Below are 15,787 nucleotides of genomic sequence, written 5' to 3'. Positions count from 1 at the left end.
GAGTCTCGCTCTGTCGCCCAGGCTGGGGTGCAGTGGCCGGATCTCAGCTCACTGCAAGCTCCGCCTCCCCGGGTTCACGCCATTCTCCTGCTTCAGCCTCCCGAGTAGCTGGGACTACAGGCGCCCGCCACCTCGGCCGGCTAGTTTTTTGTGTTTTTTAGTAGAGACGGGGTTTCACCGGGTTAGCCAGGATGGTCGAAGAGAGCAGTTTGAAATGGGGTGCTGGTGCCTGAGGAAAAGCACAAGTTGAAGCGTGAGAGTGAGCTGAGAAGGTGAAGGAAAGTTCTGGAAGAGGTTAGGGGATGGTAGTGGTGGTTGGAGGTCTATGCCAGGTGAAAGAATACCTTGCCATGCCAGATTCTATGGTGTCCTTCTTCCAGCCCACCTCTCTCTGCTCCTGCCTTTTGCGCAACTCATTCTGGGGTCCCTGTGTCTAGAAGCACCTTTTCTCTCCCTACCTATGGGTTGTGATGGTAATAGAGCAGCCTGCGGGCTTCTTAGAGATATGGACCGGGCAAGACAGAATTATAGATGCAGCTGTCTGATGTGGGGTGGTCAGGAAGGGGAGGTGAAGAAAGGGTAGTCGTCCTGGGGGCTTCAAGCCAAAGAGTCCTTTCCCCGGTGGGGTAAGGTGGGGAAGTCTCCGACTTACTGGAAGACACAGTAGTCACTCTGAGCATTGTCTTTCTTGAAATTGAGCCAGCCACGTGCTATCCATTCCCTTACGTAGTGGAAACTCTCCTTGCATTTACTCCCAAGTAATCACCTCGGCCTTGTCACATGCCTTTAGATTTCAGATTGAAAATTCAAGAGAGCATTTCAAAATTAGAAAGTTTTAAAAATCCAGGTGGGGAAAATGGATCTGACTAAACAGGAGAGAAATTTCTTCCTCTTTCCCTAATCTACATGCTTCTGTGGATATAGAAAGGGGCACCCCCAGCCCCAGCAGGGGAGCCAGGCATCCATTTACTTAAGTAAAGTTGGCGGTGGTAAGGGGTTAGAATAAAATTCTCCGGAGATGCAGAGAAGAAATGAATTCCAGCTGAGAGACCTGGCCGATGCATGGGATTTGTCTTCAAGATCCAGGCAGAGGGGATGGCAGATGCCAAATTGCAGAAGTTGAAGAGGGCCTGGTTTGGTTGGTCTGTAAAGTAGGTATGTAATAGTATCTACTTCATCTGTGAGACTGAAAGAGATTAACATGTATAAAGTACCTAGCACGGTAATAACTGCTCAATAAATGTTAGCCATTATTATTACTGTTGTAGTGTTTGTTATTGTTAGGATCATCATCTGCCCAGGAATGTGCCTAGGGCTGCACAGCTAGTAAGGGGCAGGGGATGATTCAAATACAAACCCAGGTAATGCCGAATACTATGCATGGTCTGCGCCTACCCCACACAGCCTCTCCAGTTCTTTTTTTTCTTTTTTTTTTTTTTTTTCTTTTGAGACAAGGTCCTTCTCTGTTGCCCAAGCTGGAGTGCACTGGCGTGATCTCGGCTAACTGCAGCCTGACTTCCCAGGCTCAAGCAATCTTTTTTTTTCTCTATAGAAGCGAGGTCTCATTATGGTGTCCAGGGTGGTCTCTCAAACTCCTGAACTCAAACAATCCTCCCACTTGGGCCTTCCAAGTGCTGGGATTACAGGCATGAGCCACTGCGCCTGGCCTCTCTCCAGTTCTTTCTGCCCATCCTTGACATTTCTGAGGCCCAGGAGTGGACTTTGTCAACATTCACAGTGAGTCATGACAGGAGTTTCTTTCCTGCCGGGGTACAGAGATTCTGGGTTCATGACGAAGCAGGAAAAACAAGGCCTGAACAGCCGTCTTCTCCCAGGCAGAATCACAGCACAGAAGATAGGCAGGCCTGGCCGGGCACAGTGGCTCATGCCTGTAATCCCAGCACTTTGGGAGGCCGAGGTGGGTGGATCACTTGAGGTCAGGAGCTTGAGACTAGCCTGGCCAACATGGTGAAACCCTCTCTCTACTAAAAATACAAAAATTAGCCAGGCGTGTGGCACGCTTCTGTAATCCCAGCTATTCAGGAGGCTGAGGCAGAACAATCGCTTGAACCTGGGAGGTGGAGGTCACAGTGAGCCGAGATCATGCCACTGAACTCCAGCCTGGGTGACAGAGTGAAACGCTGTCTCAAAAAAAAAAAAAAAAAAAAAAAAAATGGCCTAGTGGTGTGGTTTCTGTGGGTGGTGGGTCTATCCAGACTGCCCACCCAGGCTTAGATTCTAACTCCTCCACCACTTAGCCCTGGTTGGCATCCTCACCCTTCAAAATTCAGCAACACTCGGGAAGGAAAATTATGAACTTTTCACACTTCTAAGTAGTAGTAGTTAATCTGTAACTTACTAAGTCTGGCTATTTATTGGGGTCTGGCACTGTGACTGTAACTTTACATCTATTGGCCCTATGAAGGAAATGTTCTTCTCCCTTCCTTTAAAATACAAATATTTTTAAACTTTTCAAGCTTACATTAAAGCTTAAAGTACAACCCTTAACCTAGATATGCCAATTCACAATTTGCCAATTGTGCTTTTACACAAACACACACTTTTTTGGCCAAATTGTTTAAAAGTAAGTTACAGACATGTTGATTGACGTTTGACCCCTAAATTCTTGAACATGTATCCCCTGATAAGGACATTCTACTACATAACCATAATACATTATGCGTAATAAGCAAGAAGTCAGTATTACCCAATGTAATAGTTATTAAAAATTTTCTGCCAGGTGCAGTGGGTCATGCCTGTAACCCCAGCACTTTGGGAGGCCAAGGCGGACAGATTGCTTGAGCCCAGGAGTTCAAGGCCAGCCTGGGCAACATAGTGAAACCCCATCTCTACAAAAACTACAAAATTTAGCAGGATGTGGTAGCATGCACCTGTAGTCCCAGCTACTTGGGAAGATCACCTGAGCCTGGGGATGTCAAGGCTGCAATGAACCATGATTGCGCCACTGCACTCCAGCCTGGGCGACAGTAAGACCCTGTCTCAAAAAAGAAAAAAAAATTATAATTGCCCAAAAATACTTTATATAGTTTCTGGTTTTTAAAATCAGATCCAGTCAAGATGTACATATTGCATTTTATTATATCTCTTTTATCAACTCATTTAATCTAAATAGAGCCCCTTGGCATGGTGGCTTATGTCTGTAATACCAACATTTTGGGAGGCCAAGACGGGCGGATCACTTGAGGTCAGGAGTTTGAGACCAGCCTGGCCAACATGGTGAAACCCCATCTCAACTAAAAATACAAAAATTAGCCGGACATGGTGGTGCGTGCCTATACTCCCAGCTACTCGGGAGGCTGAGGCAGGAGATGCTTGTACCCAGGAGATGGAGGTTGCAGTGAGCCGAGATTGTGCCGCTGCCTTCCAGCCTGGGCAACAGAATGTGACTGTATCTCAAATAAGTAAATAAATAAATAGAGCTTCTCCACCTATTTAAATATGTTTGATTGGTTCATCAATTATTAGATTCGGGTTAGATTTGAGTTTTTGGCAATATGTGTACTTACTGCATGTCAGGAGGATATGATGTCAGGGTCTTACTATCCATGAATGCTACATTTGATTATTAGGTAAGATCATGGCAACCTGATCTCTCTTATCGTAAGGGTACATTTTTCTCTCTTACAATTAATAAGTAATCTGTGAAGTGATTCTCTGAGTCTGTTATAATTATGTGTTCCTGATAACCTTTCACACCACATCCTCGGATGATCCTTGCTTGAATAGCAACACTGAGGGTTGCAAATTGTTAATTTTCTAATTCTACCATTCCTTCTGTGTTTATTAGCTAGTATTCTTTTTTATAGAATAAATTTTCCCTGTCTCTATCTTTCTCACTCCCTCCTTCTCACCCTCTCTTTGGGGAATAACATTATGGACTCCTGTTTTTTGTTTGTTTTTGAGACAGAGTCTCACTCTGTTGCCCAGGCTGGAGTGCAGTGTTGCGATCTTGGCTCACTGCAACCTCCACATCCCAGGTTCAAGTGATTCTCCTGCCTCAGTCTCCCAAGTAGCTGGGATAACAGGCACGGGTCACCCTGCTCAGCCTTTTTTTTGTATTTTTAGTAGAGATGGGGTTTTGCCATGTTAGCCAGGCTGGTCTTCCAACTCCTGACGTCAGGTGATCCGCCTGCCTCGGCCTCCCAAAGTGCTGAGATTACAGGCATGAGCTACCGCACCCAGCCTGGACTCTTGTTTGTTTGTTTGTTTTAATTCATTGGTCTATATGAAGTCACCTTGAACTTTTCCTGTAAAAGTCCAGGAATCATCAGTTTCTCCAGGAAGCCCTGGTTTCTTTTAGAAGAGATGATGACATTCGGAAACAAAGATCGAGGGCTAGGTGTGTTTATTGCTACTGGGTGTCATTTCTAGGCTTTATGAGTGAGCACAGCTAGGAAATGATGGATAGGTGACTGATTGATAGATGATAGATGGACAATTTTCATTACTCGGTACGTTTATTGTTACAACAGCTAGTCCCCACCGACAGGATTGCATGGTAAGTCATTTTACTATGGAAGTAATGCTGATTATGGAAGTGGACAGTAATATAGGAAAAAAGGAAACTGCACAGAAAAGAGCCTTTGCCTACTCCAGGTCGCCATGAGTATACAGGCTGTTGGCTAGGCCCTCTGTGGGGCCTTTATGATGACATAAAGACAATGTCATCAGTCCTGCCTGGGTCCCAGAGTTGTAAAGATCAATATATTTATCAATATGTTTATTTTTAAACATTGCTAGTTGTGTCTCTTCACATTTGTTACCAAATTCCTTCTCTTCTCATTGTTTTAAAACCATGGAGTGAAATGTCATTGCTTTATAATCTGGTTTTAATACATTGTGCTAAGATGTCTTATTCAAATATTCTTTCAGGTTATCAGTCATCAGTGCTTCCAGATTAAAATTTTAATTATTCAAATCTTTTTTGAAAAATACTATTGAGATTTGGATTAGGACAACATAACAACTATAATTAATTGAGGGGTGGGCGGGCTTTGGAATAAGGCCTGGCTCTGTCACCCAAACCAGAGTGCAGTGGCACTATCTTGGCTCACTGCAACCTCCACCTACTGGGACAAAATCAATTATTAAAATAGAAGAAGTTCCTATAGCTATTATCACTAGGGAAATTACAATGTTTTTAACCCTGGCCAACAGCTGGGGACAAATCTAAAATGTATATTGCTTATTATATCACAAGTACCACACAACCCCTCCCCCGAGTGCGAGGCGGTGACTATGCAGACGTGAGACATGCAGTTGCTCTCAGCCCACAAACTAGGCAGTGGTTCCCAAAAAAAATTGTTTTGTCACCCACAGTATGAAGATACCGTGATCCAGTTCATGGACACACAACTGAAACAAAAGGTTCACAACAATATATAATTGGTCACAGCCCACTTAACTGTATTGATGTCGTGACTTGCCAATAGGTCACAACCTTCATTTTTTTCCTGTTTATGGAGGTAAAATTTACGTATGGTAAAATTTACCCCCTTTTTTTTTTTTAAATTGAGACACAGGTCTCACTATGTTTTCCAGGCTGGTCTTGAACTCCTGGGCTCAAGTGACCCTCCTGCCTTGGCCTCTCAAAGTACTGGGATTATAGGCATGAACCACCCCAGCTGGCCAAAATTCACCCTTTTAGATGTGTACAGTTACATGAATTTTGACAGCCTTTATAAAGACATTTGACCACCACCACATCATATTCCTTTGGTGCCAACCTAATAGAATATTCCCATCACTCCAAAATATGCCTTGTGTTTCTTTGTAGCCAGTCTTTATTCCAACCCAGTCCCGGGAATTCACTTAATCTGATTTCTGTCTTTATAGTTTTGCCTTTGCCAGAATGTTATACAAATAGAATCATGCACCATATAACCTTCTGAGGCTGACTTCTTTCACTTGATGTAATGCTTTTGAAATTCAGGTGTGTGGTAATGTCTTTTAGTAGTTCCTATATATTGCTGAGTCATATTCTGTTGTATGGATGTACTACAATTTGTTTATCTGTTTACATTTTAGTTGTTTCTGAGTTTGGGCAGTTATGAATAAGCTGCCATAAACATTCACATACGAGTCTTTGCATGGACATATATGTCTCCATTTCATGGCTGAAATATCTAGGAGCAGGGTCATTGTCATGGGATAATTATATGCTGTATTAGTCCATTCTCAGACTGCTAATAACGACATACCCGAGACTGGGTAATTTATAAAGGAAAGAGGTTTAATTGACTCACAGTTCCACAGGACTAGGGAGGCCTCAGGAAACTTAAAATAATGGCAGAAGGGGAAGCAAACATGTCCTTCTTCACATGGCAGCAGCAAGGAGAAGTGCCAAGCAAAGGGGAAACCCCTTATAAAACCATCAGATCTCTTAAGAACTCACTCGCTATCACAAGAACAGCATGAGGAAAACCACCCCAATGATTCAGTCATCCCACCTAGTCCTGCTCTTGACACATGGGGATTACTACAATTCAAGGTGAGATTTGGGTGGGGACACAGCCAAACCATACCATATGCCAAACTCTTCTCAACAGTGGTTACCATTTGCCAGCAGTGTATGAGGTTTCCGTTGTTCTGTGTACTCACCTTCATTTGGCATTGTCAGTTTTCATATGAGCCACTGTAATAGGTGTATAGTAGCATGTAATTGTGGTTTCAATTTTCATACTGTAATGACTAATGATATTGACCATCTTTTCATGTGATTGTCAGTCATCTACATATCTTCTTTGCTGGAGTATTTGTTAGATCTTTTGTCTGGTTGTTTTTTTTTTTTTTTTTTTTTTTTTTTTTTGGATAGGGTTTCGCCATGTTGGCCAGGCTGTTCTTGAACTCCTGGGCTCAAGTGATCTGCCCGCCTCAGCCTCCCAAAGTGCTGTGATTACAGGCATGAGCCACTGCACCCAGCTTTGTCTGTTTTTTAATTGGGTTATTTTCTTACTGAGTTACTGAGTTTTGAGAGTCCTTTATATATTCTGGTTAACAATCCTTTATCAGATAGGTGTTTTGCAAGTATTTCTCCATGTCTTATTCTTTCATTTCCTTAACAGTGTCTTTTGAAGAGCAGACGTTTTTTATTTGGATGAAGTCTAGTTTATTGATGTTTTTAATGGTTTGTCCCTTTTAGGTCCTATCCAAGAAATCTTCGCCTAATCCACAGTTGCAAAGATTTTCTCCTAGAAGTTGTGTAGTTTTAAATTTTATATTTAGGTCTATGATCTGTTTTGAGTTTATTTTTCATATATGGCATAAGAGATGGACCAAGGTTCTTTTTTTCCCCATATGGATGTCCACTGATCTGCATTTTGATAGAGCCAGGGAAGAGGGCCATGTGCAAAGCAGATCACTGCAGATGGAACGGTGAGTGCTGCCAGAGGGGTTTGTGCAAGGCACCAGGAAGTCCTGAGAGGAGAGCTGTTAACCTACTGGAGATTGGGGACAGCCATACAGAGGTGATGACTCATAGGCTGGGCCTGAAAGGTAGACAGCAGAGGGGGTAGAGAAGGTAGACAAGGGTGGTCTAGGGACAGCAAAGGCAGGGCAGGTGACAGCATGAAGGAGACTGACTCAGTGGTGTCCGGAGTGCATGGAGGGCAGAGTTAGACATGAGAGGGGAAGAGGAAGGTGGTTTGGGCAGGGCCGGTGCTTCAGGAAGGTCTGCAGACCAGAAAGGAGACAGAAGGCAGGGAGCCAAGTGAGGATGTAGGGGTGCAGGGGGCAGGGATGAGGCCTGAGCTCTGGGAGTAGCTATAGAGATGGGTTCAAGGAGACAGTCAAGACAACCTGTAGGGCTGGAGTTGGGGCTGCCTCCCTCAGGCAGTTGGGTGGCTGAGAAGAGTTCCCAGGAGAGTTAGGGGCACAGGAATGCACAGGTGAAGCTTCTGGTACCTGTGTTACTGGTGGAGGGTCTTGGCTATGAGTTGTCCAGGTCCTTGGCATTTTGAACAAAGTAGCAGAGGGGCTGGACGTGGTAACCCCCACACTTTGGGAGGCCTAGGTGGGCGGATCAGTTGAGGTCAGTCCAAGACCACCCTGGCCAACATAGTAAAATCTGTCTCTACGAAAAAAAATAATAATAAAAAGAGTAGCAGGGGAATGAAATGCAGGAACGAAGCAGCGAAAGCAGGAATTAAAGTGAGAAAGCACTCCGCAGGGTAGGAGTGAGCCGGAGCAAGGAACTCAGAGGCCCAGTTACAAAGTTCTCTGGGCTTTAAGTACCCCATTTGAGGTTCTTATCAGCTACCCCTTATCTGGACGAAGGATTTAGTCTGTGGCTGATTAAAGGCTGAGGTGAATGGGCACCCTACGCAGATAGAGGGATGGTCCCAATCTAAGGCCCCCTCCCTTTCCATCTGAGACATGGTGGAGTGGGAGCGTTGCTGGGAGAGAAGCGTTTTGATCCTTTGTCACCCAGCTGGGGAGATAGAGTTCTTCCTCTTGGTTCAGCTTTAGGAATTTGATGTTAATTGGCCTTAGGGTCCCTGCCTCCAGACCCATGTTTTCCTTTTGATCCAGCTTTGGGAAGTCAGCAGAACTGGCCTCAAGATTTTTTGCCCCCAGACCTTGCTGTTTTCTCTTTCATGAAGTTAGCACAAATTGGCCTGGTTCCATGTCTCCAGACCCTGTTCTCGTGCCTCGCTTGCAGAATATCCATGTGGAGGTGGCCAGGAGGCAGCTGGGAAGCCATGGGGGGCTGAGGCTCAGTGGTGTTAGTTCACACTACCTGACTGCAAACCTCCGCCGCCTCATGAAGCTCCCCTTGTGTCATGTATTGTGCCTTTTGTAGCAGGGCCGTAGATTTGTGATGATGGACACTGTGGCCCTGTGACTAGAAAATAGGGGCTTAGACCAGGCACAGTGGCTCACGCCTATAATCCCAACACTTGGGGAGGCCAAGGCAGACAGATCACGAGGTCAAGAGATCAAAACCATCCTGGCCAACACAGTGAAATCCCATCTCTACTAAAAATACAAAAATAAATTAGCCCGGTGTGGTGGTGTGCGCCTGTAATCGCAGCTACTTGGGAGGCTGAGGCAGAAGTGTCGCTTGAATTCTGGGAGGCAGAGGTTGCAGTGAGCTGAGATCGCAGCACTGCACTCTAGCCTGATGCCAGCGAGATTCTGTCTCAAAAAAAAATAAAATAAAATAAGGGCTTAGAGGACTGAGCTCTGTGACTCAATAGGTAAGGGGAGATCACCACAGAGAGCTCCCTATACTGGGAGCAGAAGACCTGCCTGCTGGCCAGCGTCTGCCCTGACTGCCTGTACAACTGTGCTGCTCTCCCCAGACAAATGACTGGGAGCCATGACGTCATCGGGGGCACAGGAAAGCAGGTGCTCTGCTGCTTTTGCGAGCAGAGAAATGGGAGTTTGAGCACCTATCCAGGGGTCCCAGGGAATGCCCTGTTGCTCCTGACCTCCCCTGCCTGTAATGCTCTGAGCACTTCAGCACTAATGCATGGAAGAGATAAGGGTCTGTGGACCATGGAACTGTCTGTGTCCTCTCTGACACCTGCTCCTTTTCCTGCCATGGAGTTGAGCCACTTCACAGAGCCTGGGCCTGAAACCCAGTGTTGGGAGGGGGTGTTTGTTTTCGAGGAGAAAGAGAGACTGAAACTAGAACATGCACATTTCTATCCAGAAAGAATAAAAAGAGGGCAACAGGGAAGAAGATTCTGGACTAAGTAAAGGGGACCCACTCCTGGGTCCAGCTCCTGCCTGGGCCCTCTGGAGACAGAATTGGCCAGATTCAGCCCTGAGTCACAGCGCCCTCCCCAGTTGCTGCCTGGCAGTCAGTCTCCACAGCAGCAGCCACACCCCCAGCGGCGGCTCGCCCACACCTCTGTGGGACCTCCCCACCGTCTCGCAGCCCATCTGCTCCAGGCTTCTACTGACAATTTTGTATTTCACATGGGCTCATTTCTCCTCAAACACTCCAGATGGGGAATGCCTTTCTACAATATCAAAGTGCCCTGTTAGACTGGGGAGGACTCATGAGGGGACATACCCCCGCCCCCGCCAGAGAGTCGAGCATGGCAGCCGAATCTCTCACACTGGCATGGCCCCCATCCTCTGGAGAAAGAAGGCCTCGGTGCAGTCAGCCTCTTCCGGAGGCAGAAATGAGAAGTTCTCGCCACCCCTGCTGGGTGACTTTGGGGAGGTGCCTCCTCAAACCTGTTTCTCCATCTAGACAGTAAGCATGCTTGGCAGGATGGGTTTTTGTTTGTTTGTTTGTTTTTTGAGACCAGGTCTCACTCTGTCTCCCAGGCTGGAGTACTGTGGCGTAATCACGGCTCACTGCAGCCTCGACCTCCCATACACACTCAAGCGATCCTCCCACCTCAGCCTCCCAAGTAGCTAGGACTACAGGTACTTGCCACCACACCCTGCTTTGTTGTTGTTGTTGTTGTTGTAGAGACAGGGTTTGGCCATGTTGGCCAGGCTGGTCTCGAACTCCTGAGCTTGCCTCGGCCTCCCAAAGTGCTGGGATTACAGGCGTGAGCCACTGTGTCTGCCAGCCAGATAGTTTTTGATGGACCAAGGTTCATTCCCGATGGTCTCCCACATCTTCTACCTGTCTTGTCACTGTGCCTTCATTCTCTCTTGTCTCCTCTACCAGCACAGGCTCTTCTGGGGTTAATCCTGGGGCCAGTTTCTGTTGGCATCCCTACCTGCCATGTCGGGGAAGGATGACCGAGTCTGTCCACAGGCTGGCTCTGGGGATGGTATAGTGTTGGAAGCCGCAGCTGAGATCTCCTGTTTTCTAGAATATGTGGTGAAGGAGATGCGCCAGCCATAGATGCTGACAGCTGGGAGATCGGGGGGCTTTGTTAAGGAGTGGATGGGTTACCTTCAGGAGGGTGCTCTGACAGAGTCCTGCATTTACACTGACCTTGCAGCCAGTTTCAGAGAAGCTTGGGGTGTTATGACAGCAAAGGATGGGCCACCAGGAGCCAAGAGCATCTTCATGGCAAGGCAAGTCAGCATGGGAGCAGTGAAAGTCTAGAAAGAATTGTCATTTGCAGTCCGGACAGCTGAGTGACCCACTGTGGGCCTTGAAGATAGATGGAAATGACCCTAATCATGGCCATTCATTGTCAAATCTTTGAGAGAAAAATAATTAAATTCAGCAGCGTCATTGGTACAGAAGGAGGAGCACTGAGCCTGGAGTCATAAATCTCAGACCATTTGTTGAGTACTTAGAACATACTGATCTTTGGCTAGTAAGCATTTACACATTTTTCTTTCATATAAAGGAAACTGAGTTTGAATCCTGGCAAGGCACTTCGCCTTTCTGAGCTTGAGGAATGAATCCTGGCACAGTTTTCCTCATCTGCATGACAGGGATGGATGATTATATTGTGTATGTCAAAAGATGATACAACTTTTTTTTTTTTTGAGACAGAGTTTCACTCTTGTTGCCCAGCCTGGAGTGCAATGGCGCAGTCTCGGCTCACTGCAACCTCCACCCCCTGAGTTCAAATGATTCTCCTGCCTCAGCCTCCTGAACAGCTGGGATTACAAGTGCCTGCCACCATGCCCAGCTAATTTTTGTATTTTTAGTAGAGATGGGGTTTCACCATGTTGGCCAGTCTGATCTTGAACTCCTGACCTCAGGTGATCCCCCCGCCTCAGCCTCCCTAAGTGCTGGGATTACAGGCGTGAGCCACCGTGCCCAGCTGATACAACTATTATGCAAGCAAATATATGTATAAACACGTAGCATAGCTTTCAGTCCAGGCACGTTTTCCTTTCTTTCTTTAGACCAGTGTTTCTCTATTCTAACTGAACATTTAGAATCACTAAGGGAACTCTTTCAAAACACCAGTGCTGGGGCAGTATTCCAGACCAATTAGAACAGAACGTCGGCAGGGGGACCCAGGCTTTAGGGGTCCTTTCCTTTCTTTTCCTGTTTCCTTTTCCCTTTCTCCTTTCTCCCTAGTGAAGCTAATGTACATTGCACAGTGTTAACAATTATCACCCATTCATCAGGTATTAATTCATTTCAACCCCAAGGGCATAGGCTTGATGTACAATAAGGAGTTAAGGACTGTGAGTTCTCAGATGAGGTTTGGTTATAGTCACTTCTCACTTGTCACCCTCTCCAGGGCCACTTCCAGCAACCCAGTCTCCTGCCATGTCCGACCCCATCACGCTGAACGTTGGGGGGAAGCTCTATACAACCTCATTGGCAACTCTGACCAGCTTCCCGGACTCCATGCTAGGCGCCATGTTCAGCGGGAAGATGCCCACCAAGAGGGACAGCCAGGGCAACTGCTTCATTGACCGTGACGGCAAAGTGTTCCGCTATATCCTCAACTTCCTGCGGACCTCCCACCTTGACCTACCTGAGGACTTCCAGGAGATGGGCCTGCTCCGCAGGGAGGCTGACTTCTACCAGGTGCAGCCCCTGATTGAGGCTCTGCAGGAGAAGGAAGTGGAGCTCTCCAAGGCCGAGAAGAATGCCATGCTCAACATCACACTGAACCAGCATGTGCAGACGGTCCACTTCACTGTGCGCGAGGCGCCCCAGATCTACAGCCTCTCCTCCTCCAGCATGGAGGTCTTCAATGCCAACATCTTCAGCACCTCCTGCCTCTTCCTCAAACTCCTTGGCTCTAAGCTCTACTACTGCTCCAATGGCAATCTCTCCTCCATCACCAGCCACTTGCAGGACCCCAACCACCTGACTCTGGACTGGGTGGCCAATGTGGAGGGCCTGCCAGAGGAGGAGTACACCAAGCAGAACCTCAAGAGGCTCTGGGTGGTGCCTGCCAACAAGCAGATCAACAGCTTCCAGGTCTTCGTGGAGGAGGTACTGAAAATCGCTCTGAGCGATGGCTTCTGCATTGATTCTTCTCACCCACATGCTCTGGATTTTATGAACAATAAGATTATTCGATTAATACGGTACAGGTAAAAGGACCCCAATAGCATTGGAGACGGGAAGTCCCAAGAAGCTCATGTCAGCCAGGTCTTGGAGGGCATCTCGCCAGTGGTGCGAGGCAGGGGACTGTACTAATCTGTATTAATTGTGTAGCAGGACTTGATTCCCCCCATGATGAAGTCCACCTTTTGGAATCCATTGTCCTCTGAACAGAACCACCTTTTTTCTTGCCATTTTGAGCTGCAGATGGGCTATTGTGACAAGTGAAGAGTCAGCTGATGTGTACTAAAGGAGGCCACAGGAGGATTTTCCAGCCAGGACAAAGGAGTGGCAGCTTTCTCCTGGGCTCCACCCGTCTGTACCACTAGCCAGTGCCGTATTTATCCATCTGCAAGAAGGCCCTGCTGGAGAGGATGGGATAAGAACAAGAGGCTACCTCCAGTTAACCAGGACATAAAGTCCCCAGCAGTTCCTGTCACACCTGCTCCTCCCTCCCTAGGGTGCATCCATAATTGTGGATGTTTGCCCGGGGTGACCGTGTTTGGCTGGCTTGGAATGCCATGCATTCTCAGAGCCCTGTTAGTGTCCCCTCCTGGGGGGCAGAGATGAGGTGTGGCAAGGTCTAGAGGAATGAGTGTCCAGGCAGGGTTCAGAAGGTAGGAATGTGCCTCTTGATGGGGCTGAATCAAGGGATTCCTGGCTTCAGAAAGGGTCTGCTATCTCTGCAAAGATGTGCAAGAGTCTGGAGCTAGTGTAATGAAAGGCGCTTCCAATTCCAGTCTGTTGCCTGACTTTTGTCATTGTTTTCCCAAAAATTTGAGGTATCATTGAAACAGGTCATTTTAAACAAATATATTATGGATTCTCAGGGTTAGAAATAATTCGATGATTGCTTAGTCTTCCCCCACCCCTAGAACACCCCAGCACATCTGAGGATGGGCGCTTCTCCCTGGGTACCAGCAAGTGATCACCTTGGCCTGCTTGCGTACCTCAGCTCATAGGTAGCGCGCCATCCCCAAGGCAGCTCCTGCCATGTTTGGACGGTGCTGTTAGACAGTTCTTCCCTATATTGAGCCAAAATCTGTTCTGCCACTTGCTGGATCTTGGTGGCAGACCTTCGCTTTCACCCAGTTACATATCTTTGCTTTCAAAATAGTCACCTTGAGAGGCCAGAAATTTTTCTGACAACATTATTACTCAGAATTCAGATTCCCCTCTGGGATCTGTCTTCAGAATCAAAGTTAGCTGTTTTCAGTCCCTGTAAGTCAGTCCCCTTTTGTTATAGCTTCATCTCGTTTGTAACCCCCACTTCACCCACCTTCCCCACAAGCTATGGCTCCATATGCCTTTTGACCATTTTCTGTTGGAAGAGGAAGATTCGCGGCCCCTGAGGAGATCCAGAGGAAAGAGACAGGGTCTCCAAGCGTGCTGCTCAGCAAGGAGCCCAGGAGTGGTGTGGACCATAATAGCGCCCTTAGGGTAAATGTGCGGCCCTAAGACCCTGCCCTCAGGAAGGCGGCCTTCCCCTGCAGTCCTGTGTCCTACCCCTGGGTCTCTGTGGGGGGCCATCCAGGGCAAGCAACCCAAGCACTGCTTCCCACCGGGTGATGAGCTGTGCAGGCCTCCAAACTGCACGTCATGATTCATCCCTAAAGTGAGTTTGGCCTTGAGAGTCCCAGGGTCCTCCCCCCTGGGCAGGGGTCCTCAGACAAAGCCAAGGAAGCCCGGTGACACGGGCACCCATGGGAGATGGGAGATCTATGGGAAGGGGCTTCCCATAGATAAGCCCTGTGAGTAGGGAGCTTGTACACTGGGCCATGGGCAGAGCCAATTCCCTTGAGCAGTAAAGGCCCTTTCCCCCCTACAGTGGGACCCAGGAGTCTCTCTGACAGCTTTTCTGCCAGACGCAGTGGCTCATGCCTGTAATCCCAACACTCGGGAGGCTGAGGCGGGAAGATCACCTGAGGTCAGGAGTTCAAGGCCTGGCCAACATAGTGAAACCCCACCTCTGCTAAAAATACAAAAAGTAGCTGGGCATGGTGGCAGGCGCCTATAACCCCAGCTATTTGGGAGGCTGATGCAGGAGAATCTCTTGAACCCAGATAGCAGAGGTCGCAGTGAGCTGAGAGTGTGCCATTGCACTCCAGCCTGGACGGCAGAATGAGACTCCATCCCAAAAACAAACAGCTGTCCCAGGCCAAGAGTATTAGGGAAAGCCCCTCATGGAGAACCCAGTTTAGACCAAGTAGCAAAAGCTGTGGTCACAACAAAACAATGTGAGGAAGAAATCTTACAAATCACCACTGCCCTTTTTCCTTTTCCATAAAACTGTCCATCTTTTCGGTGCTCCCTAATCCAAGCAGCTTGACTTTAGAGAAATTGCAGAAGCATTGAAGCCACTAACATGCTGTGTGACTTTATGTAAGTCACTCACCTCACTGAGCCACCTCCATTTCTTCATCTGTGAAATGGGCATAACAGTAATACATAACCCTACCTACCTCACAGGGCTGTTGTGAGGATCAAATGAAATAATGTACGTGAGAATACAGTATAAATGATAAAGGACTGTTATTCTTTTGTGTCTGCTTACAACGGGGAAAAACACTGGTCTTGAGTCACAGTGACTTGGGTTTGAATCCAGAGCTCCAAGGCTCTGTAACCTTGGACAAGTCACTGAACATCTCTGATTTGTTTCCTCATCAGGCAACAACCCCTTCCAGGGTTATGCAACTTAAACGAGCTGGTGTCTGTGAAAATTCCGAGCTAGGCCTGGCACCCAGGAGCTCAGTGCTCTTGCAGGAAGTAGTCAGGGTGGACTCTTGGCGGGGGATTAGGAGTCCCAGGAGAGTAGAGTTTAACAAG

The 15,787-nt window shown here is 47.4% G+C and overlaps 1 protein-coding gene across 3 annotated transcripts in view; it reads left to right on the top strand.

Moving 5' to 3' along the window:
- The window catches only part of KCTD21 (potassium channel tetramerization domain containing 21), a 17,441-nt gene extending 1,945 nt beyond the window's left edge, over positions 1–15,496 (top strand). For 2 of the 3 annotated variants that reach the window (XM_023209317.3, XM_023209318.2), the window contains exon 2: positions 12,144–15,496. In XM_023209317.3, the coding sequence (XP_023065085.1) occupies positions 12,173–12,955 (783 nt within the window). In that variant the 5' untranslated portion in view covers positions 12,144–12,172 and the 3' untranslated portion in view covers positions 12,956–15,496. Of the gene's footprint in view, positions 1–173; positions 1,156–12,143 lie in introns of those variants that run through there. The other variant, XM_023209316.2, reaches the window with a different exon arrangement.
- Positions 15,497–15,787: the final 291 nt, after the last annotated feature.

Source organism: Piliocolobus tephrosceles, chromosome 13 (genome assembly GCF_002776525.5).
Source record: "Piliocolobus tephrosceles isolate RC106 chromosome 13, ASM277652v3, whole genome shotgun sequence".
NCBI classification, from domain to species: Eukaryota; Metazoa; Chordata; class Mammalia; order Primates; family Cercopithecidae; genus Piliocolobus; species Piliocolobus tephrosceles.
The sequence above is the reverse complement of the archived record's forward strand: the minus strand, read 5'-3'. Positions and strand labels throughout refer to the sequence as shown.